This window comes from Medicago sativa, chromosome 2 (assembly GCF_051527215.1).
Source record: "Medicago sativa cultivar Bolivia chromosome 2, Bolivia_mono, whole genome shotgun sequence".
Classification (NCBI taxonomy): domain Eukaryota; kingdom Viridiplantae; phylum Streptophyta; class Magnoliopsida; order Fabales; family Fabaceae; genus Medicago; species Medicago sativa.
Genome location: NC_140750.1, coordinates 22,342,899 through 22,366,062, shown reverse-complemented (window position 1 = coordinate 22,366,062; position 23,164 = coordinate 22,342,899). Strand labels below are relative to the sequence as shown.

The 23,164-nt window shown below is 30.2% G+C and overlaps 3 protein-coding genes and 1 pseudogene across 6 annotated transcripts; all 4 read right to left on the bottom strand.

Moving 5' to 3' along the window:
• Window positions 1–561: 561 nt before the first annotated feature.
• On the bottom strand, window positions 562–1,414 carry LOC146945556 (RING-H2 finger protein ATL78 pseudogene; annotated as a pseudogene). Its single transcript, XR_015026423.1, has one exon. The product of XR_015026423.1 is annotated as an RING-H2 finger protein ATL78 pseudogene (transcript).
• Window positions 1,415–5,291: 3,877 nt separating this feature from the next.
• On the bottom strand, window positions 5,292–8,976 carry LOC146945555 (polygalacturonase QRT3-like). Of its 2 annotated transcripts, none has more exons than XM_085743889.1 (3): window positions 8,628–8,976; window positions 8,128–8,358; window positions 5,292–6,360 (listed from the first exon to the last, which is right to left on the bottom strand). In XM_085743889.1, exons 1-3 carry the CDS (start codon window positions 8,799–8,801, stop codon window positions 5,320–5,322), a joined length of 1,446 nt encoding a protein of 481 aa, XP_085600015.1. In that variant the 5' UTR covers window positions 8,802–8,976; the 3' UTR covers window positions 5,292–5,319. The 2 variants fall into 2 exon arrangements, with proteins under 2 accessions (XP_085600015.1, XP_085600014.1); XM_085743888.1 differs by having other exon boundaries at window positions 8,128–8,355; window positions 8,628–8,924.
• A 2,457-nt stretch (window positions 8,977–11,433) lies between these two features.
• Window positions 11,434–14,727, bottom strand: LOC146945554 (polygalacturonase QRT3-like). 2 transcript variants are annotated; one of them, XM_085743886.1, is made up of 3 exons: window positions 14,426–14,727; window positions 13,970–14,200; window positions 11,434–12,569 (listed from the first exon to the last, which is right to left on the bottom strand). In XM_085743886.1, the coding sequence occupies exons 1-3, from the start codon at window positions 14,597–14,599 to the stop codon at window positions 11,529–11,531; spliced, it is 1,446 nt and encodes a 481-aa protein (XP_085600012.1). In that variant the 5' UTR covers window positions 14,600–14,727; the 3' UTR covers window positions 11,434–11,528. The 2 variants fall into 2 exon arrangements, with proteins under 2 accessions (XP_085600012.1, XP_085600013.1); XM_085743887.1 differs by having other exon boundaries at window positions 13,970–14,197.
• Window positions 14,728–18,079: 3,352 nt separating this feature from the next.
• LOC146945553 (polygalacturonase QRT3-like) lies at window positions 18,080–23,164 on the bottom strand. Its single transcript, XM_085743885.1, has 3 exons — window positions 22,754–23,164; window positions 22,238–22,465; window positions 18,080–19,215 (listed from the first exon to the last, which is right to left on the bottom strand). The coding sequence occupies exons 1-3, from the start codon at window positions 22,943–22,945 to the stop codon at window positions 18,175–18,177; spliced, it is 1,461 nt and encodes a 486-aa protein (XP_085600011.1). The 5' UTR covers window positions 22,946–23,164; the 3' UTR covers window positions 18,080–18,174.

Genomic DNA, 23,164 nt, shown 5'->3' with positions numbered 1-23,164 from the left:
GTCCATATAGTTGGTCAAAGTTTCTTTCAATAAATGTATAGTTAATACTAGTACTTGTATAGGTGTAAGTTAAGTTTATTCAAAAAATAGTGGGGGCACTAGCCCACACATTGGTGAACCTAGCTCCGCCATTCTATAGGAATGAAAAACAATCGGACAATAAAGCTGCGTCGCTCACCCTTTATGAACGACAAAACAATTTCTCTTGAATTCTTAAATCTATGAAACACAACATTGTTGTGGATGTCTGATCTTTGTAAAAGATCCACAATCTTTAGTGTTAGGAAGTTAAAAATGTCAAACACAAATGGTATAAAAAATGTTGATTGTCAAACACTTTCGAATTAAGAAATATGGTAATTTTATATTGAAAAAAAAAATTATGATTAACTTTATAAAATTATATCCTTTATTAACATGAGAAAATAATTAAAAATATCAATGTCTCACTCTCATTGTTAACGATGGCATTGTAAATGCCAATGGTTTCCCAAAAAATGCAACATATTTAAATTTATGCATAATTTTGAGCAGACATAATATAAGCGAATATAGAAATAATTGCAAAAACAAAATTTGATTGCGATCCAAACATTTTCTTTCCCAAAAAATACAAGCACAGGAGACATAGATAGCACGTAGAATATGATATGTAAATTCTTGCATAAAAAATAACTATGATATGACAATGCTTAAGCAGTGTACTGAATCATTGGACTTGATCATTTTCCTACAAGTAGGACAAAAAGAATGAGCAAGCAACCATTTATCAATGCAAACAACATGAAAACGATGATTACACTTTGGTAGCAACTTCATGTTATCTCCATCACAAAACTCAGCTAAGCAAATGGCACAATTAGAATCCAAAGATGGAGGAGGTGATTCAGGTGAATGAGTGTTATAAATTGATGTTGGCAAAGCAACCATTTCTTTCTTCTTGAGTCCGGAATTGCGTCTTCGAGAAGCAATCCATTGTAGAGGTTCAGTAAGGACACGGTTGGCACATTGGAACACACATTGTAACATTGTGTTGAGGCCAAGAGCACAAAGTAAAGCACATACTATAGCTGCTATAAGAACCATTGAATTGAGTTTATAACCTTCTGAAGGATTACATGGTTTGCTTATCATGGGACTAATTGTTGGAGTTTGAGTGTGAATTTCAGCCATGCATGGAGTGTTGTGTTAGTTACCTAGATGAGGTTATGAAGAAAAAGAAATTTGATACATAAACTAAGTGTTGAAGATTTACAGACAAGCACTGACACAATGGTAAAATATATATCGCACTTGTAGACTCTGTGCGAATATTCTGTTATTGGTTAGACTTTGCAAGACCTAAACCTGACTTGATATTAAAATTATTTAAAATTTAGATTTGATTTGTAGTCAATCGTATACTTATTTTTAGGTTTGGGTTTGACATTTTAGAAGACTCATATAACTTCTTAGTATGTTTAACATATTTCATATGAACGTAATTAAATAAATGATCTGTCATTTGTTTAAATAGACTAATAAGTTAATATACCAATAAAATTAAACTCTATTTTAATAATTAGTGTAATATTTTAGAAAATCCAACTATACATACTTCTATATATGTTTTCTTGGTACAATCATGCTTAATTACACACCAAAAAAAAAAAAAACACGGAAAAATGATATATTTAAACACGAATAATTAATCTGAACTAATAATCTTAAATTATTGAAAATGTAAACAAATTTATAAAATCTTAAATTATTGAAAATGTAAACAAATTTATAATTTAATGCAAATTAGAAAATCTTTAGTTTAATAAAAATCATTATTCATATTTACTGGCATGCAAGATAGGCTTAAAAAAACTTTTTCGTGGTCCAACCTAGCTAGCCATTTAACTAAATAGCTTCTAAAAAAAGTCTCAACATTATCTATTAAAATATATTTTTGCTTATATTCGATAGAGTATGAGACATAGGAGGATACATAAATTAGTGGAGCAAGGACATGGGATATTAATTATTGCTTACTTGGTATTCCACTTTCTTTGTCTATGCACTTCAAAGGAGTGAAAAAAGCACGTGAATTTTGTCTACTTTGCACTCTTTCTTTTTATGTTGGTGATATTCTTCAGCATATGGATATGTACCAGGACTCATTTCTCATTCAAGTTCAAATTGAATTGCATCTATTATTTCTGTTTTTTCTGTCTCCTTTGTTTTTTTTTCTTCTCATAATTAAGAAAAATATTCAAGAAAAAAAGAGTTGGTATAAGTATAACATCCTCTAACAAATAATCAAATATTCAATCATAGTTAAGTAGAAATACTCCATAACAATCTTAATCAGGAGCATACAAAAATTATAAGTAAAAAAATATTTATCATGCATAATTAAAATTACAGATATATCATGCTTAATCAATTCAAGTAAATGTCTGAATACATAGATAAAATAAAAAGAATTTTCTAAGGTTATAAAAGAAAGTGTATGGTAAATGTGTAAACAGAAATAAAAAATTTAAAACAAGATATGTCAAGAAAGAATATATTAAAAAATAGACCAATTTTACGCATTTACGAGTAACTCTCACATTCATCAAATTAAATCACACTATTGAATGTCCTGTAAACAGTACAGTTGGTAGTTGCAAAGACAATATTATGTTGGGTCGGAGTTTTTACATATATATCCAATCAAATAATTTCATGATACCACTTTTAAATAAGTGCTAAAATATCTCTACAAATATTTGTTTGACATGATTTAAATGGATAAACGTTGAATTTAAGATGAATAAGTGGGTGTCCGAGGTGTGAACCCCGACTCCTGCATATAACAATGCATTGCCTCTGCTAATTGATCTATGCACACATGACGGTCAATGATTAATATCTACATAGTGAAAGTTGAATAAAGACATTGGTAAAAAAGTTTTACACTAATTATTATACAAATTAAAGAGACTATGATACAAATTAGGAACATATTGAAAAACTAATGCCTTAAAAGAAACTTAATTTGGTGGATAAGAATGGATAATTTGGTATAGTCATGCACAGGTGAAAAGACTCGTACAATGTTTTTTCCTTCCTGTTCTTGTAACGCGGCGACAAAATGCAGCAAGTTGAAGAACATTAGATAATGATAATGTGATTTATCTTTTAATCTTATGTTTGGTTGATACATGATAATGTTTGGAATTGATTTGATTATCACCCAACTTTTCTACTTTATGTCACTCCACCACTTTCACTGCTTCACCTCACCACATTCACTAAAGTCAAATAGTACAAAACTTTGTTGTCTATATTTACAACATAATATATTGATGGAAGGATAATATATTTCTCATAAGGATTTTCTCCTCTTAAATCATTCGAATTTTGAATAGTTTTTTCATTCTTATAGGTAACTAGGTTAGTTGGACACAAAGTTAGATAATTTTATGACTAATATATGATTAAGCAATTGATTCAATTTTATACTCACTTCACATTAGCTCATAATCCTTCAAGTACTTGAGTTTCATCTTGTTTCTCTTGGACTATACTTTGAAAATTACTCTTCTCCCATCCAAAATTGCTCACTCTCATACAAACTGACTAAAATATCCCCCACATGATTTAAGTCACGTTGGCATGATACAACTCGCGTGAGTTAACTCACGCTGAAAGTATCGAGCGTGACTTAAGTCACACAGGAGTACTTTTGACATTTCAGTTGGAAGTGAGCAAAACTCAATGGGAGAAGAGCAATTTTCCTATACTTTAGGTATTGGACCCATATCTTATGAGAATTTCCAAGAAACTCAAAGACGATAATAGTGGAGTACTGCTCTACTCCTATCTGATTTTGCTCATTCCCGTCAAAATAGTCGAGCGTGAGTTAACTCACGCAGGTGTATTCTCGGTTTGAGTTAACTCACGCAGATGTATTTCTCAATAGGAATGAGCAAAAACAGATGGGAGAAGAGCAATTCTCACAACAGTGTGTAATTACTAGAAGTAAAACTAGCAGATTCCAAAAAGGGGCGAAAGACAAAATTTGCTACTTTGTTGGGTTTGTAACTTATTGGAGAGTCTAATGAAGAAAAATTATTTCATGTGAGGTCTGTTTCTAATTAGAAGTCTTCTTGAAAGTGTAACAAAATTGTTGAAACCTAACCTTTATATATTTTAGCTGCTTCTTTTTAGAAGCTTATTGTATAATTCGGGCAATCTAGACAAGTGTTTAGCATTTATCTTGCATAGGAGTTCACACAATTTTGTAACTAGTTTTGATCTTAATAGAATGAGTAATGATATTTTGACATCCATTTGATGACAACTTTGTTGACAACCATGTTTTTCTCACTTCTTATTGGTCAAAAACAATGGAGAGAGAAAAAAGAAGAGAGAGGATAACAACATCATGTGAGTATGAGAAAGAAAGTTGTCCAAAAATTGTCAAAAAGTGGTTGTCAAAATATCATTTCTCTAATAGAATTTGACATATTTTAAGGTAGAGAATTCTCTCAAAGGATTATAGGTTGAAGCAACTGTGGATCTTCTTATCCAAGGGCTTTTCAAATCTTTTGTGGCGATTTCAAAATGCGATCCTTTTTTTTTTGAAGGAAAAAAAAATGCGATCCTTTCAAAATTTAATATTGCACATAATTACCTTTATCAAGTATGAATTTGGAAAAATAATAATTCGCTAAAAAACTTTTTATCGTAGAGGAGGTTTTGAAATAGGCTTATAGTAAGCCGGTTTCGCGAGTAGTTGGTTGGTTCGTAGCATGATTCATGTCACCGTTCCACTCTCATATACTTCGTTCGAAACTTTTCTTTAATTATTGAGCAAATAGGCTTATAGTAAGAATGAACTTAATACAAATTAATAGTGATTAGTATTGAATTTAGCATAAGGAGTGTGAGTTAAGAATATCACACACAAGAAGTAAATTAGCTCCTCTAACGTGGGTTATCTAGTACTCAAAGTTGTGAGATTTTTATTATGGTGCTTAGAGAACATTCTCTAGTATGCTCTTTCATCTTTAGTCACTTAGACTTTATACATTATGCATTCTCTTACTCTTAATAGACGTAAAATATGTTTTTCTTTTCTTTTCTTCACCATAGTGAGCTCATAAATACTTATACTCGATCTAAATTTAAACTTGAAAGATTTGAAAAATATATTATATAGTAGAAAATACTATATTAGAACAAAGTCCAAAGTCCATATGGTAATTAATGACAATGAACACATATAAGATTTCTTTCATATAACCACAATTTACTTTATCAAAGATAGACACTAGACAAAGCTAAAACATCCATGTTAATTCATTGTTCAACAAAGAAGGAAACAACCCCATGAACTGGTTTCTCACTTTCCACAACTACAACATTATTTGACACATTACTCACTGAATGTGCAACAAACTTTGGTCCCTCTAATGCATGAAATGAATATTGAAAATGACTAATCCTATTAGGAAATACCAAAACATTTGAAAAATCACCCACCCATTTTGTGCCATTACCATCCACATTCAACTTCCCAACGGTTGATCTTAAAATCATACCAATCACATTGTTCATATCAATCACCACTTGATCAATGTCACTAAATCCCCCATCTAATTTCACAATTGGAACATTATTATTAGGGTTTCCACTAAACATATTGTTAACAATATTTAAGCCATAAACTTTCCCTTTAATTGATTTCAAAACAATATTACCATCCCCTAAGAAAAAACCATTCGTAACATGAACTTGAACAGGATCTTCCATGACTATAGAATTATAATCCATGTAACAATTATCAATTCTTGTTTGTGAATTCCCTGCTAACTTCAACAAAATTCCAATTCCACCAAAACCTGTTGCTTTGTTATAACAATGCACACCTGTGATCATGTTAGCTTGTCCCCTAACAACAATTCCTATGGCTGCTGAGAAAATTGCAACATCGGTGATAGCATTGTCATTACTAGCAAGATCAATTGCAGTTCCCGAAAATTGTCTTTCACCTTTGTCTCCGCCGACTGTTGAGTGTTGTCCAAGAAAACTACTTGATATGAAGGTTTCATGGCCACTTTGAACTTTAATTCCTTCGGTGGTGAAATGGAGGAAGAAACAATTGTCGATTCTGATTCTAGCTGAATCGACGATGAATATTCCTCCACCTCGGTAACTTGAATCGAAGAGGATGTCTCTAAATGTTATGTCTTCATAGTAAATTCCTATTGTTTGTTCAAGTAATCTGTTGTTGGATGCTTTTGTTGCATTTTGGAGGGTTTTGGAATTTGATGCATTTAATTCAACAAGGTGTCTATCAGTTGGAAATGTTTCAGAAGCTCTTAAGGTTCCTCCATTTACCTTTGGTCATTGATGTAAAAGTTAAGTGTAAGAAATAATAATATGTAAAAGTTAAGTGGAAGAAGAAAATAGCACTGCAGCATTTTTCAAGAAAAAAGACTGCAATTTAACTTCCCTCCAATATTGTTATGTTATGATTTATACAATTATCAAGAAGCATATTACTCCCTCCATTCCTTTTCTTTTGATGTTTTAGAGTTTCAATTATATTCCAAAACTTTTGATGTTTTAGTGAATTTATTATTGTTTTCTCAAGTTTACCCTTGTTGGAAAACACCATAAACTATTAAAGTAGATGTGACCTTTGGTTTATCACATGTGAATTTAATGATAAATAAGGACATTTTAGTCAAAAACACATAAATATTTATATACTTTAATTACTCCTTAAAACTTGTGCAAAGAGCTAAAACATCAAAAGAAAAGGAATGGATGGAGTAAGATGTTAAAAGGAACTAAAAGTTGCAAAATTTTATTGAAAGGCAACAATTATTTATTAAAAAATAATATTTAATATAAAATGCACAAGTTCCAATACAAATTTATTATTTTGAACTTCCTAACATATGTACATCATAGAAAAATTTGCACATCATAGAAAAATTCTATATTACACATTTTTATCTGTTTTGCACTGCTAAGGAATATTGATATTAATAATATATTCCTTATTCAAAAAAAAAAAATTCCTCTTCAAAAATATCTACTGATTAGATGAATGTGCAAAATAGATTTACACTATCCATGTTTACAAATTAAATTTGAATTATAATTGATAACACAGATCTCCTTTATTTTGTCTGGTTTGTGCATCTTTTGAAAGATTTTATTTATACTCTCGTATCTAGTCTTGTCACTCCATAATTTTTTTAAAATCTCATTTTTTATTGTTTACTTTTACCTTTTTTATTCTATTGAATCGATAGATTTGTTCATTTTCCAACAAGGCTTTGGATTTCTCAAGGTATTCATATCTTGTTAGCCCCCTTTAGTATTGTTTGGTGAGAGTGGGTTCAAAATTGTTAGAGGTTGAGTGAGACTTAAATTGATGGAGTTATTAAGAAATTGCAGGATAGTGTTTCCTAGTACGCTTCTAGGTACAGGCTCACTGGAGTATTCAATGCAAGAACATTTTGGCGCCAATAAAAAAAATCAAAAGAGAAAAATATTTATTTATAGGACAGACAATGAAACAAGTATTAAAGAGAGCGTTGAAAAGAAGTGTTCATAATTTCAAAAAAAAAAAACATTCCTCATAATAAATATTATCAAAAAATATATATAATTTAAATAAAACATTATTTGGAATGGGGTTATTTTTTCTTGAATGATTCTTGAAGGTAGAAGAGATAGTAGACTCCGTATATCAACCTCTTCGAGGTGTTTTCCAGCTACGAAAAAATTGAGGTTTTGCATGTATTTTGACTAGTTTTTGAACCCTCTTCTTTGTTTTAACTCTTAACTTGTTTTCTGGTGGGTCGAGTATCCCTTGTACTTTTTTCGAGTTCTGAGTTAAGTATTCTTTGTACTTCTCTCATTTACTACATTTAATAAATTTTGATGTTAAATGAACACATTATTGAGAACGACAACTGTCATTTTTTTACAAGTATATTAAAAAAAATCATTTTAGAAAAACACATGCTAATTTATATAACAAATTAAGGATCAACAAGTTCATAATTAATCTTGCAGTAAAAAAAATTGCATCAATCAAAGTAGTAAAGGAGGAAAAGGAAAGAAATTAACTAAGAGAAAGATGATTACCACAAGATTGCCAGCCGATGAAGGAAATGTGATGGGATTGCTGATTTTATAGTTTCCACCTTGAAAATCAATGATAACACCTCCAAGGTCTCTAATTCCTGGTAATAATTCAAGCCCTAAATTATCAATATCAAATGCAGCTTCTACAGCTTTCATAATGGAATCACTGCTTTCATTTTCCCCTGTTGGATCTGCACCATACTTAATTGGGTACACCACTCTTCCACTCTTCTTCATTTTCCAATCCAAAACCACATAGAGAGAATGAGATTGTAATTTTACATTTTATACAATGAAAAAAAGGAGATTGTAATTGTAATTTTGATACATTGTCATTGTAAAATTGTTTACATCCTCAAACAATGTTAGAAAAATGTAAAACTAAAAAAAATTATGATTGATTGTGAGATACTCATGATGCATACCAATTAAAATCATCAAAAAAAATTCCTAGGAAGAAGGAAAATAATATAAAAAATTTATATAAATTTGTGACATACCTTTTTTTTGTGTGAAGATGGCTGAGACATGGCAATGTCCATTTTTTGCTTAACAATTTTTTTCACAAGATGAGAAAGTTCTACGTGTTCATTGAAGCAGGTGGTTTCTTGTACTTGTAGTATCACCAAAAGTGACAAGAGAAATGCTAAGGTTGAGAATCTCATAGCAAACATAAATTCAGTTTACAATGTTATGTTTGATTTTGGTTTTGGTTTTTCATGCACACAAATGAAGGGAGTGATGACAATTTATGTAGAGGCAGGTGTACCTGTTTCCTTCTCACTTTAAATAGACGCTTGAATTGAACTTAATTTGTTGTTTATGTGCATTTGCATGTTTCCCATGAACAAAGATACACATGCAAAGCAAAAAAGCAAACTTTACAATTAAGGGACCACGGTTGCTGATGTAGGCATTTTGCATAGTTTTACGCACCACATTATCTCACTCATTGATTTGAGATTGGACGGTTTATGTAAATGATCTCGGTCATCCGTTTAAGATTAGATATTCAAGATCTATTATTGCGTACTACTATAATAGTAGGAAATTCAAATTAGTTCAAGGTTATGTTAACAAGTGTCTGTAATTTTAATTTGAAAATAACATTTTTTAGACTTTTAAAGAGTCGCCTATTTATAAGAAAAATTTAACTTTTTAGATATATTGAGTAATTGATGTATCTTGTCTAAAATATAGACCAAATACATCATTTATGCAATGAATCAAAAAAAATCAAATGTTTCTTATAAATATGACAATTAAGAAGTATTATTGTATGTGAAATGCTAACTTGTGCCCTTAAGGCACAAGTTTAGAAGCCAAATCTAGAAACTTAATTTAGAAAATCGTGCATTCAATGTCTTGAAAATTTTAAAACTTATTTTTTCAATACAAAATTTATGTTTTAATTCTTTTTTAGATCTTTAACTTGTGTCCTTAGGACACAAGTTAACATGACCCTTATTATATGAGTCTTGCTAACGAGTGTCTTAGAGACACTCTTTAAAAATTTCCAACTAAGAAACTTTTCATTGAAAAAGTCTAATATTTCTAATTTTTGATGAATAAATGCACATGTTTCCATAAAAACTTCCGAAGTGTTTAAAAAGTATCATTAGAACACTCATTAACATTTTCTTTAATATATTTGATTCCTTTAACAAGTGACTAAAATATTCTTTCTAGTTTTCCTATACTTGTGTTTTTAAAACTATTCGTATTATTTTTTGGGTATAATTATAAATATATTTTTAAAAAATAATTTACTCACTTTGTTTCACAATACTTGTCGTTTTTGGAGAATAATTTTGTTTCACATTACTTGTCACTTTCGAGTTTCAATGCAACATTAATTATTGATTTGTCAATAATACCCTTACTTATTTATTGTAAAGAGAAATAATAGAATAAAATAATAAATGGTTAGGGTATTATAGAAAGAAAAAAAAACACACATAATTTCATCAAAAATAACAAAATTTATTTGATTTCTTGGTATGTGTAGCTTCTTCAAAAAAAAGAAGTATTATGAAATGGAGAGAGTATACAACAGTAATTACTTTTTATATGCTTGTGTTTTTAATTTACAAAATTTATTTGATTTCTTGGTATGTGTAGATTCTTCAAAAAAGAGAAGTATTATGAAATGGAGAGAGTATACAACAGTAATTACTTTTTATATGCTTGTGTTTTTAATTTATCTATGTGGCAGTAATAAATTGACAATAAGTTAGAGTAAGAGAAAAGATCAATGCTTCCTAAAAGAAAAAAAAAGCAAAAAAGAGAAAAGATTAGTAGACACTTATTCATCTATCCAACCGTCACCTAATCTTTCTCATTGTTTTCCTCCTCATCCTCTTTCACTCTTCTTGTTTGCTCCTTCATTAGTGGGAATATGAGGTCATCCTAGATGTAGAATGGATTGATATGTCAACTTATCATTACCCTTAAATTTATCACAACCAAAAACCTGTATAAAGAAGTTTCATATTGTTGACATTTTTTTTTATGAGCTCTTTATATTGTTAACTACTCACTTGATCTCAAAATATCCTACAAGCTTGATCGGTTCATACATATCAAAAAATTATATAAATAAAAGAGAAAGAAAATAAGTCATTCGAGTAGTTGACGTTGAACAATATTTTCGTGAATAGTCTCATAAACTCGAAGATTTAAGATTTTGGATAAATATGTATTGTCAAAACTCGTTTGGTTTTTTTATAATGGGAAAACTTAATTGAAAAAAAAAATGGAAGAGAGTACAAGTATATAATTATACCCACAAACAAAAACATATAATTACAAAACACCTTCTTATCTAATCATACAATCAACCGAGTTCACGAACCACTTATAGAGTAGACATAGAGCGCGAGAGTGTTTACCCAAAAAGTCATTGCCAATAAATACTTTTAATAGTGTCTACAACCTCAAAGATTTGAATCTTCTCATGTTTAACATGAGGAGGCTATGTTGATGATCTCACAATTATCTTTCATTGGATCCCACTTTTATATTTGTAAGTTGCAAAACTCAATAATTTTTAACGATCATCAACATAACTCATTCATGTATCATGTTAGATTCAAACATGAGAGGATCCAAATCCTCCTTCCATCCTAGTTCCTTTAAACAATCTCATTGTAATTAGATTTTAAGCAGTACTATATAACATAAAATGTGAAACTTATTCATGGATAATAATTCAAGTCTTTTTAAAAATACAAGTTTTATAGGTATGGAAATATAAACAGTCCAGCAAGTTTAAAATAAATAGAACAAAGTCCATGGTGCATATGGTAATGCCAATGAACACATATAAGATTTCTTTCATATAACCACAATTTAGTTTATCAATGATAGACACTAGACAAAGCAAAAACATCCATACTAACTCACTGTTCAACAAAGAAAGAAACAACACCATGAACTGGTTTCTCACTTTCAACAACTACAACATTATTTGACACATTACTCACTGAGTTTGCAACAAACTTTGGTCCCTCTAATGTATGAAAGGAATACTGAAAATGACTAATCCTATTAGGAAACACCAAAACATTTGAAAAATCACCCACCCATTTTGTGCCATTACCATCCACATTCAACTTCCCAATGGTTGATCTTAAAATCATACCAATCACATTGTTCCTATCAATCACCACTTGATCAATGTTACTAAACCCCCCATCTAATTTTACAATTGGAACATTATTATTAGGGTTTCCACTAAACATATTGTTAACAATATTTAAACCAGAAACTTCTCCTTTAATTGACTTCAAAACAATATTAGCATCTCCTAAGAAAAAACCATTCGTAACATGAACTTGAACAGGATCTTCCATGACTATACTATTATAATCCATGTAACAATTATCAATTCTTGTTTGTGAATTCCCTGCTAACTTCAACAAAATTCCAATTCCACCAAAACCTGTTGCTTTGTTATAACAATGCACACCTGTGATCATGTTAGCTTGTCCCCTAAGAACAATTCCAATGGCTGCCGAGAAAATTGCAACATCGGTAACTGCATTGTCGTTGCTAGCAAGATCAATTGCAGTTCCCGAAAATTGTCTTTCGCCTTTGTCTCCGCCAACTGTTGAGTGTTGTCCAAGAAAACTACTTGATATGAAGGTTTCATGGCCACTTTGAACTTTAATTCCTTCGGTGGTGAAATGGAGGAAGAAACAATTGTCGATTCTGATTCTAGCTGAATCGACAATGAATATTCCTCCACCTCGGTAGCTCGAATCGAAGAGGATGTCTCTAAATGTTATGTCTTCATAGTAAATTCCTATTGTTTGTTCAAGTAATCTGTTGTTGGATGCTTTTGTTGCATTTTGGAGGGTTTTGGAATTTGATGCATTTAATTCAACAAGGTGTCTATCAGTTGGAAATGTTCCAGAAGCTCTTAGGGTTCCTCCGTTTACCTTTGGTCATTGATGTAAAAGTTAAGTGTAAGAAATATTGATATGTAAACAGTTAAGTGGAAGAAGAAAATAGCACTGTGGCATTTTTCAAGAAAAAAGACTGCAATTTAACTTCCCTCAAATATTGTTATGTTATGATTTATACAATTATCAAGAAGCATATTAAGATGTTAAGGAACTAAAATTGTAACTTTTTTTATTGAAAAGCAACAATTATTTATTAAAATGTTATATATTGAATATAAAATAAACAAGTTCCAATACAAACTTATTATTCCTCTTCCAAAATATATACATGGTGTGATTTGATTAGATGAATGTGTAAAATAGATTTACACTATCAATATTGCATGCAAAATAAATTCAAATTATAACCGATAACAAACGAACCCTTAGTCTCAGGGACCACAAATTTCCTTTTTTTGTTTTTTTTTTTTGTCTGGTTTTGTGCATCTATTGAAAGATTTTATTTATACTCTCTTATTTAGTCTTCTCACTCCTTAATTTTTAAAAAATCTCATTTTTTTTTCTTGTTTATTTTACCTTTTGTTCTATTGAATCGTTAGATTTCTTCATTTTCCAACACAATTGCTAGCCAGATATTTTGGTCAAGGCTTTGGTTTTCTCAAGGTATTTATCTTGTTGGCCACCTTTATATTGTTTGGTGAGAGTGGGTTCAAAATTATTAGAGGTTGAGTGAGACTTACATTGATGGAGTATTAAGAAATTGCAGGATAGTGTTTCCTAGTACGCTTCTAGGTACAGGCTCACAGACACACATATTTAGAACATATTCAATGCAAGAACATTTTGGCGCCAATAAAAAAAATCAAATCAAATGAGAAAAATATTTATAAGACAAACAAGGGAATGTTAGAGAGTGTTGAAAAAAAGTGTTCATAATATTCCTCTTAACAAATATTATGAAAAAAACATAATTTAAATAACATTATTTGGAATGGGGTTATTTTTTCCTGAAGGTAGAAGAGATAGTAGACTCCATAATATCAACCTCTTCCAGGTGGTTTACAGCTAGGAAAAAGTTTGAGGTTTTGCATGTATTTTGATTAGTTTTCGAACCCTCTTCTTTGTTTTAATTCTTAACTTATGTTTGTTTCTTAGCGGGTCAAGTATCCCTTGTACTTTTTCATTTTTTTGGGTTAAGTATTATTTATACTTCTCTCGTATATTTAATAAATTTTGATGTTAAAAAAACATTATTCAGAACGACAACTGTCATTTTTATACAAATATTAAAAAAAATCATTTCAGAAAAACACATGCTAATTTATGTAACAAATTAAGGATCAACATGTGCATATTAATCTTTTAAAAAAAAGTGCATCAATTGATTAAGAAAGGAGGAAAAGGAAAGAAATTAATTAAGAGAAGATAATTACCACAAGATTGCCAGCAGATGAAGGAAATGTGATGGGATTGCTGATTTTATAGTTTCCACCTTCAAAATCAATAATAACACCTCCAAGGTCTCTAATTCCTGGTAATAATTCAAGCCCTAAATTATCAATATCAAATGCAGCTTCTATAGCTTTCATAATGGCATCACTGCTTTCATTTACCCCAGTTGGATCTGCACCATACTTAATTGGGTACACCACTCTTCCACTCTTCTTCATTTTCCAATCAAAAACCACATAGAGAGAATGAGATTGTAATTTGACATTTATACAATAAAAAAGGAGATAGTAATTGTAAGAAAAAATTTAAACAAAAACTATTATGATTGATTGTGAGAAATTAACTCATGATGCATACCATTTAAATTCATAAAAGAACTCCTAGGAAAAAGAAAAACATAATATAAAAAAATTATTTGTTATGAATTTGTTACATACCCTTTTTTTGTGTGAAGATGGATGAGACAAGGCAATGTCCATTTTTTGCTTAACAATTTTTTTCACAAGATGAGAAAGTTCTACGTGTTCATTGAAGCAGGTGGTTTCTTGTACTTGTAGTATCACCAAAAGTGACAAGAGAAATGCTAAGGTTGAGAATCTCATAGCAAACATAAATTCAGTTTACAATGTTATGTATGATTTTGATTTTGGTTTTTCATGCACACAAATGAAGGGAGTGATGACAATTTATGTAGTGGCAGGTGTACCTGTTTCCTTCTCACTTTAAATAGACGCTTGAATTGAACTTAATTTGTTGTTTATGTGCATTTGCAGAATTTTTTTTTCTTCTACCCCTATCACCAAAAAGATTGATATGTCTGCCTCTAGTTGAAAACTATTGATATAAATACCCCTGTTCTTCATTATAGTTGGCGAGCATGCCTATTTTTTCAACATCCTCTGCAAAACTGCAGGCTTTACATTTCACTTGGCGAGCATCATATTTTTTTTTATAATTTTTTTCTTCTTCTGTTCTTAATATCAAATGGCGAACTAGCCATTGTTACTTTTTTTATTTAATTTTTACATGTTTGACAACTAAAATGGCGAGCATGCCCATTTTTTTTGTTTTTTACGGCCTTACTTTTGTATTTCTTTTTATTTTTATTTTTATTAAAACAACCACATTTCTTTAATTTAAAAAAACAACCTAAAATATTTTTTTATTAAGCATTTAACAAAAATACATTAAAATGAAACATTGTCACAAACTTAAAACATCTATTACCTTTATCTATTCCTAATTTTGTGAAAAAGCACCGAGAAAATGTGGATTATGTTCCAGGACCAGTCATATTCATAGGAATTGTCTAACGTTTCTGAAAGAGGCAATGTTGTATTAATAGTAGTAGATAAAACAAAAAAGGTGTACCAAAAAAAAGTAAAAAAAATCAAATGGCATGTTTGCCATTTCAAATGTAGAACACAAAACAAATAACTAAAAAATAAAAAATGGCAAGTTCGCCATTTCAAATAAAAAACATGAAAAAAAATTAAAAAAAGAACATGCTCGCCATTCCATTTGTGTGACACACATATGTTCAGCTAAAAGCCTGCAAGCTTGCAGAGAAAGTGGAAAAAATTGTTATGCTCGCCAAGTAAAATGAAGAACAGGGGTATTTGTATCAATAGTTTTCAACTAGGGGCAGACATATCAATCTTTTTGGTGATAGGGGTAGAAGAAAAAAAAAATCGCATTTGCATGTTTCCCATGAACAAAGATACACATGCAAAGCAAAAAAGCAAACTTTACAATTAAGGGACCACGGTTGCTGATGTAGGCATTTTGCATAGTTTTACGCACCAGATTATCTCACTCATTGATTTGAGATTGGACGGTTTATGTAAATGATCTCGGTCATCCGTTTAAGATTAGACATTGAAGATCTATTATTGCATACGGTAATAGTAGGAAATTCAAATTAGTTCAAGGTTATGTTAACAAGTGTCTGTAATTTTAATTTGAAAATAATTTTTTTTAGACTTTTAAAGAGTCACCTATTTATAAGAAAAAATTAACTTTTTAGATATATTGAGTAATTGATGTATCTTGTCTAAAATATAGACCAAATACATCATTTATGCAATGAATCAAAAAAATCAAATGTTTCTTATAAATATGACAATTAAGAAGGATTATTGTATGTGAAATACTAACTTGTGCCCTTAAGGCACAAGTTTAGAAGCCAAATCTAGAAACTTAATTTAGAAAATCGTGCATTCAATGTCTTGAAAATTTAAAAACTTATTTTTTCAATACAAAATTTATGTTTTAATTCTTTTTTAGATCCTTAACTTGTGTCCTTAGGACACAAGTTAACATGACCCTTATTATATGAGTCTTGCTAACGAGTGTCTTAGAGACACTCTTTAAAAATTTCCAACTAAGAAACTTTTCATTGAAAAAGTCTAATATTTCTATTTTTGATGAATAAATGCACATGTTTCCATAAAAACTTCCAAAGTGTTTAAAAAGTATCATTAGAACACTCATTAACATTTTCTTTAATATATTTGATTCCTTTAACAAGTGACTAAAATATTCTTTCTAGTTTTCCTATACTTGTGTTTTTAAAACTATTCGTATTATTTTTTGGGTATAATTATAAATATATTTTTAAAAAATAATTTACTCACTCTGTTTCACAATACTTGTCGTTTTTGGAGAATAATTTTGTTTCACATTACTTGCCACTTTCGAGTTTCAATGCAACATTAATTATTGATTTGTCAAGAATACCCTTACTTATTTATTGTAAAGAGAAATAATAGAATAAAATAATAAATGGTTAGGGTATTATAGGAAAAAAAACACACATAATTTCATCAAAAATAACAAAATTTATTTGATTTCTTGGTATGTGTAGATTCTTCAAAAAGAGAAGTATTATGAAATGGAGAGTATACAACAGTAATTACTTTTTATATGCTTGTCTTTTTAATTTATATACGTGGCAGTAATAAATTGACAATAAGTTAGAGTAAGAGAAAAGATCAATGCTTCCTCAAAATAAGTTAGAGTAAGAGAAAAGACTAATGCTTCCTAAAAAAAAATAAAGCAAAAAAGATAAAAGATTAGTAGACACTTATTCATCTATCCAACCGTCACCTAATCTTTCTCATTGTTTTCCTCCTCATCCTCTTTCACTCTCCTTGTTTGTTCCTTCATTAGTGGGAATATGAGGTCATCCGAGATGTAGAATGGATTGATATGTCAACTATATCATTACCCTTAAATTTATCACAACCAAAAACATGTATAAAGAAGTTTCATATTGTTGTCATTTTTTTTATGAGCTCTTTATATTGTTAACTATTCATTTGATCTCAAAATATCTTACATGGTTGATCGGTTCATACATATTAAAAAATTATATAAATAAAAGAGAAAGAAAATAAGTCATTCGAGTAGTTGACGTTGAACAATATTTTAGTGAATAGTCTCATAAACTCGAAGATTTAACATTTTTGATAAATATGTAGCGTCAAAACTCGCTTGATTCTTTTATAATGGGAAAACTTAATTGAAAAGAAATAAATAAAAGAGAGTACAAGTACTACTCCACCCACAGTTTAAGAACAAGTATAAGTGATATTATACCCACACAAAAAAATTACAAAACACCCTCTTATCTAATCATACAATCAACCGATTTCACGATCCACTCATAGAGTAGACATGGAGTGCAAGATTGTTTACCCAAAAAATCAATGCCAAGAAATATTTTTAATATAGTGTCTACAACCTCAAAGATTTGAATCCTCTCATGTTTAACATGAGGAGGCTATGTTGATGATCTCACAATTATCTTTCATTGGATCCCACTTTTGTATTTGTAAGTTGCAAAACTCAATAATTTTTAACGATCATCAACATAACTCATTCATGTTAGATTCAAACATGAGAGGAACCAAATCCTCCTTCCATCCTAATTACTATAAACAATTTCATTTTAATTAGATTCTAAATAGTAATATATATCATAAAATGTGAAACTTATTCATGGATAATAATTTGAAGTATTTTTAAAAATACAAGATGTTTTATAAGTATGCAATTATAAAATAGAACAAAGTCCTTGGTCCATATGGTAATGCCAATGAACACATATAAGATTTCTTTCATATAACCACAATTTAGTTTATCAAAGATAGAGACTAGACAAAGCTTAAACATCCATACCAACTCATTGTTCAACAAAGAAGGAAACAACACCATGAACTGGTTTCTCACTTTCAACAACTACAACATTATTTGACATATTACTCACTGAATGAGCAACAAACTTTGGCCCCTCTAATGTATAAAATGAATACTGAAAATGACTAATCCTATTAGGAAATACCAAAACATTTGAAAAATCACCCACCCATTTTGTGCCATTACCATCCACATTCAACTTTCCAACCGTTGATCTTAAAATCATACCAATCACATTGTTCCTATGAATCACCACTTGATCAATGTTACTAAATCCCCCATCTAATTTTACAATTGGAACATTATTATTAGGGTTTCCACTAAACATATTATTAACAATATTTAAACCATAAACTTTCCCTTTAATTGACTTCAAAACAATATTAGCATCCCCTAAGAAAAAACCATTAGTAACATGAACTTGAACAGGATCTTCCATGACTATAGAATTATAATCCATGTAACAATTATCAATTCTTGTTTGTGAATTCCCTGCTAACTTCAACAAAATACCAATTCCACCAAAACCTGTTGCTTTGTTATAACAATGCACACCTGTGATCATGTTAGCTTGTCCCCTAACAACAATTCCAATGGCTGCTGAGAAAATTGCGACATCGGTGATAGCATTGTCATTGCTAGCAAGATCAATTGCAGTTCCCGAAAATTGTCTTTCGCCTTTGTCTCCGCCGACTGTTGAGTGTTGTCCAAGAAAACTACTTGATATGAAGGTTTCATGGCCACTTTGAATTTTAATTCCTTCGGTGGTGAAATGGAGGAAGAAACAATTGTCGATTCTGATTCTAGCTGAATCGACGATGAATATTCCTCCACCTCGGTAGCTCGAATCGAAGAGGATGTCTCTAAATGTTATGTCTTCATAGTAAATTCCTATTGTTTGTTGAAGTAATTCGTTGTTGTATGCTGTTGTTGCATTTTGGAGTAGTTTGGAACTTGATGCACACAACTCAACAAGGTGTCTATCAGTTGGAAATGTATTGGAAGCTCTTAAGGTTCCTCCTTTCACCTTCAAACATTTCATGTACAAGTTTTGTGTAAGAAGATGGAACTTGGAAGGATAACATTGCAGTAATTTCCAAAAAAGAGTTCAATATATCTTCATTAAAGTGTTATGATTTATACAATTGTTATCAAGAAGCACATTCAGATTGATTACACATTTTTATCTTTATTTTGCACTGCTGAGAAATATCAATAATATATGTGAATTTCTTCCCTATACCAGACACTTCTATAAAACCAAACTTGTTTTCAAAAGTATACAGCATGATTGGGAAAAAAACTGAATTTATGTCCAAAAGTATAGTTTCGGACGATACAAATACAGTATTTTTTCAAGAATATACTTGTGAAGTGTATTCGAGGGGCGAGAAAAGAAACTCTCATAACATATAACATAGTTTTTCCATTTTGCTCTTACATAGTCCCGTCTTTGCACCCACAATTTTCAAAAATCTCATTTTACCATTTTTTTACTTTTTACTATTTTCATTTCTCCGGTTTTGTACTTTTGTTGAATCTTTAAGAGAACTTAAATTTTCAAAATTTACGAGTCTTTCAAAATAAAATACGTTTTATGTAAACTCTCTTGATCATGTACGTCTCACCGTTCCAATCACACTGTTTCTCAATTTTTTTGAGAAATCTATTACTACCATGTTGGAAATTTTGAGGGTAGTCCACCATAAGCTTTGGAAGTTTCCATATTGTCCAATTTACTCCCTCCGTTTCAAAATGAGTGTCGTTTTAGGTGTTCACACACATATTAAGAAATGCAATGATTAAGAGAAAGAGAATGATTATTTTACTAAATTATCCTTATTAACTATTGATTAATTTTAAAAGTAATTCTTTTGAAGTGGTGTGCAGAGTATTAATTGAAGGTACAATTGAAAAGAAAAAGTTATTATTGCATTGGAAACTGAAAGTGACATTCATTTTGAAACAATTTTTTTGCCTAAAGCGACACTCATTTTGAAACGGATGGAATATTCTTATTCAATCTCAAATTTGTTCATTTTCCAACACAATTGCTAGCCAGACATTTTGGTCAAGGCTTTGGTGTACTCAAGGGTAGGGATGGGAATAGGCTAGGCCGAGCTAGGCTTTGTAAGGCCTGAGCCTGGCCTGCCAATTTTTTTGAAGGCCTAAGCCTGGCCTGCGGCCTGTCGTAGGCTTACTTTTTAGGCCTGAGCCTGACCTTCTGAAAGCCTGATACGGCCTGCTAGCTTGTTTAAAAGCCTATTTCATATGAACATCTTTAAATCAACAATGTGATTTAAGTGTAAATAGACTAGCGAACTAATAGATCAGTTAGATTAAACTCTCTTTTGATAATCAAGATGATTTTTTAGGGAATTTGACTATATATTGTATCATATTTCAATTCTAGTTTATAATAATACATTTAAATATGAAAAAAATTAATTTATACTAATAAGCTTAAATTACTGAAAAAGTTAACACATTTTTATTTTAAGGGTTAATTATGTTTCTAGTCCCTATAAAATAGCAACCTTGTAAGTTTAGTCCCTACTTAATTTTAATAGCATTTTTAGTCCCTAATTTTGTTTTTCTACACTGAGTATTAGTCCCTACTCAATTCAAATTTGTTTAATTTATGCTTAAACTCTTAAATTTTTGAACAATTTTTTGCAGACATGTTTAGAACATTACTAAAAGTTCGTCCGCAAAAAATTATCGCAAAATTTGATTTCTACATCCAGATTTTATTACTTTTTATCTTTAACTTTTGTCGTTTTAAAAAATTCATATTTAATTCATTTCATGTCAGAAAATTCTAAATTTTAGTAAACGAACCTTTCATAGTGTTCTAATCTTGTCTCAAAAAAATCGTTCAAAAATTTAAGAGTTTAAGGATAATTAATCAAACTTTGTTTTAGCAGGGACTAAAATTATAAGTAAATTTTGTTTATAGGGACTAAAAATGCTATTAAAATTAAGTAGGGACTAAACTTACAAGGTCGCTATTTTATAGGGACTAGAAACATAATTAACCCTTATTTTAATTCAAAGTACAAAATATAATATAATAATAAATTATAATATAATAATAAATAATATTATTCATATTTACTTAAATAGGCCTAAAAGGCTTTTTGAGTGGCCTGTGGCCTATTAAGCTAAAAAGGCTTTTAAAAAAGCCTAGGCATTCTCTATTTAAGAAAAAAGCCTGGCCTGGCCTGGCCTGGCCTGTCGTAGGCTAGGCCGTAGGCCCCTGTAGGCCGGCCTGGCCTATTCCCATCCCTACTCAAGGGTTTTCCCACATCTTGTTGGCCACCTTAATTTATTATTGTTAGGTGAGACTTAAATTGATGGAGTTATTAAGAATTTGCAGGATGGTGCTTTCCTAGTACGCTTCTAGCACACTAGACACAATTTTTTAAGATCAAGACATACCATATTCAATGCAGAATATATTTTGGCGCCAAAGAAAATTTTAGTACAAAATTAAAAGTGAAAAATATTTATAAGGGATAGAGATCATTTTGTTAAAAAAAAAAAAAAAAAGAAGAAAGAAAACACTACTCCCTCCGTTTCAAAATGAGTGTCGTTTTAGCCAAAAAAAATTGTTTAAATGTCACTTTCAGTTTCCAATGCAATAATAACTTTTTCTTTTCAATTGTACCCTTCAATTAATATTATGTTACGCTACTTCCAAAGTATTATTTTTTCTTTAATGAAAAACAAACCAATAGTTGATTACGATAATTTGGTAAAATTGATATGACATTTGACTACTTTATTCCATTCCTTAATATGTGTGCAATTGGCTAAAACGACACTCATTTTGAAATGGAGAGAGTAATAGATTTCATACCTAATTTAGGTAAAATAAAATTATTGAGAACAATCACCAACTATCATTTTTATAAAGTTGTATTAATATTTTGAATTTGTTTTTTTAAATCTGATTTTCCAAAAAGAAAAGGGATCAACGAATGCATCAAAGTAGTAAAGGAGGAAAAGGATAAAATAAATTTAATTAGAATAAATTAGATGCTAACCACAAGATTGCCAACAGATGAAGGAAATGTGATGGGATTGCTGATTTTGTAGTTTCCACCTTGAAAATCAATAATAACACCTCCTAGGTCTCTAATTCCTGGCAATAATTCAAGCCCTAAATTATCAATATCAAATGCAGCTTCTACAGCTTTCATAATGGAATCACTGCTTTCATTTTCCCCTGTTGGGTCTGCACCATACTCAATTGGGCACACCACTCTTCCACTCTGATTACAGTCAAATATTTTGCATCGTCAAACAATCACATATTTTAATTAAAGTCAAATATTTTTAATATGACTCAGTGATTATGATTGATTGATAGTGTAAAAAATAACCATACTTACATTACATATCAATTAAATTCATCAATGAAATGCTAGAAAAACCAAAAACTAAAAAAATATTATGATTTATTGTGACATACTCATGATGTATAACAATTAAATTCATAAAAGAAATGCTAGGAAAATGAAAAATAAAATATTTTTTTTTGTTATTAATTTGTCACATACCCTTTTTGTGTGTGAGGATGGTGATGGAGGAGAAGGAGAGGGTAGCTGGGACAAGGCAATGTCTACTTTATGCTTAGCAATTTTTTTCATGAGATGAGAAAGTTCTACGTGTTCATTGAAGCAAATGGTTTCTTGTAGTATCACCAAAAGTGGTAAGAGAAATGCTAAGGTTGAGAATCTCATGGTAAACATAAATATAGTTTACACTGTTAAGGTTTTGGTTTCTCATACACACAGATGAAGGGAGTGAAGACAATTTATGTAGAGGCAGGTGCACCTGTTTCCTTCTAGCTTTAAAGAGACTTCTTCATTTGTACACCATTGAATTAAATTTAATTGGTTGTTTCTCTGCATTTGCATGTTTCCCATGACCATGAGCAAAGCATCAAAGCTACTCCATAAGCCTACAAT

What these genes read in the sequence shown, in the direction of transcription:
- LOC146945555 (XM_085743889.1), bottom strand. Translation starts at nt 8,801, where the DNA reads ATGTTTGCTATGAGATTCTCAACCTTAGCATTTCTCTTGTCACTTTTG. An exon ending in CATCTTCACACAAAAAAAAG is followed by an intron (nt 8,359 to 8,627) that starts GTATGTCACAAA and finishes TGGAAAATGAAG; the next exon opens with AAGAGTGGAAGAGTGGTGTA. An exon ending in CATCGGCTGGCAATCTTGTG is followed by an intron (nt 6,361 to 8,127) that starts GTAATCATCTTT and finishes CAATGACCAAAG; the next exon opens with GTAAATGGAGGAACCTTAAG.
- LOC146945554 (XM_085743886.1), bottom strand. Translation starts at nt 14,599, where the DNA reads ATGTTTGCTATGAGATTCTCAACCTTAGCATTTCTCTTGTCACTTTTG. An exon ending in CATCTTCACACAAAAAAAGG is followed by an intron (nt 14,201 to 14,425) that starts GTATGTAACAAA and finishes TGGAAAATGAAG; the next exon opens with AAGAGTGGAAGAGTGGTGTA. An exon ending in CATCTGCTGGCAATCTTGTG is followed by an intron (nt 12,570 to 13,969) that starts GTAATTATCTTC and finishes CAATGACCAAAG; the next exon opens with GTAAACGGAGGAACCCTAAG.
- LOC146945553 (XM_085743885.1), bottom strand. Translation starts at nt 22,945, where the DNA reads ATGTTTACCATGAGATTCTCAACCTTAGCATTTCTCTTACCACTTTTG. An exon ending in CATCCTCACACACAAAAAGG is followed by an intron (nt 22,466 to 22,753) that starts GTATGTGACAAA and finishes GACTGTAATCAG; the next exon opens with AGTGGAAGAGTGGTGTGCCC. An exon ending in CATCTGTTGGCAATCTTGTG is followed by an intron (nt 19,216 to 22,237) that starts GTTAGCATCTAA and finishes AAATGTTTGAAG; the next exon opens with GTGAAAGGAGGAACCTTAAG.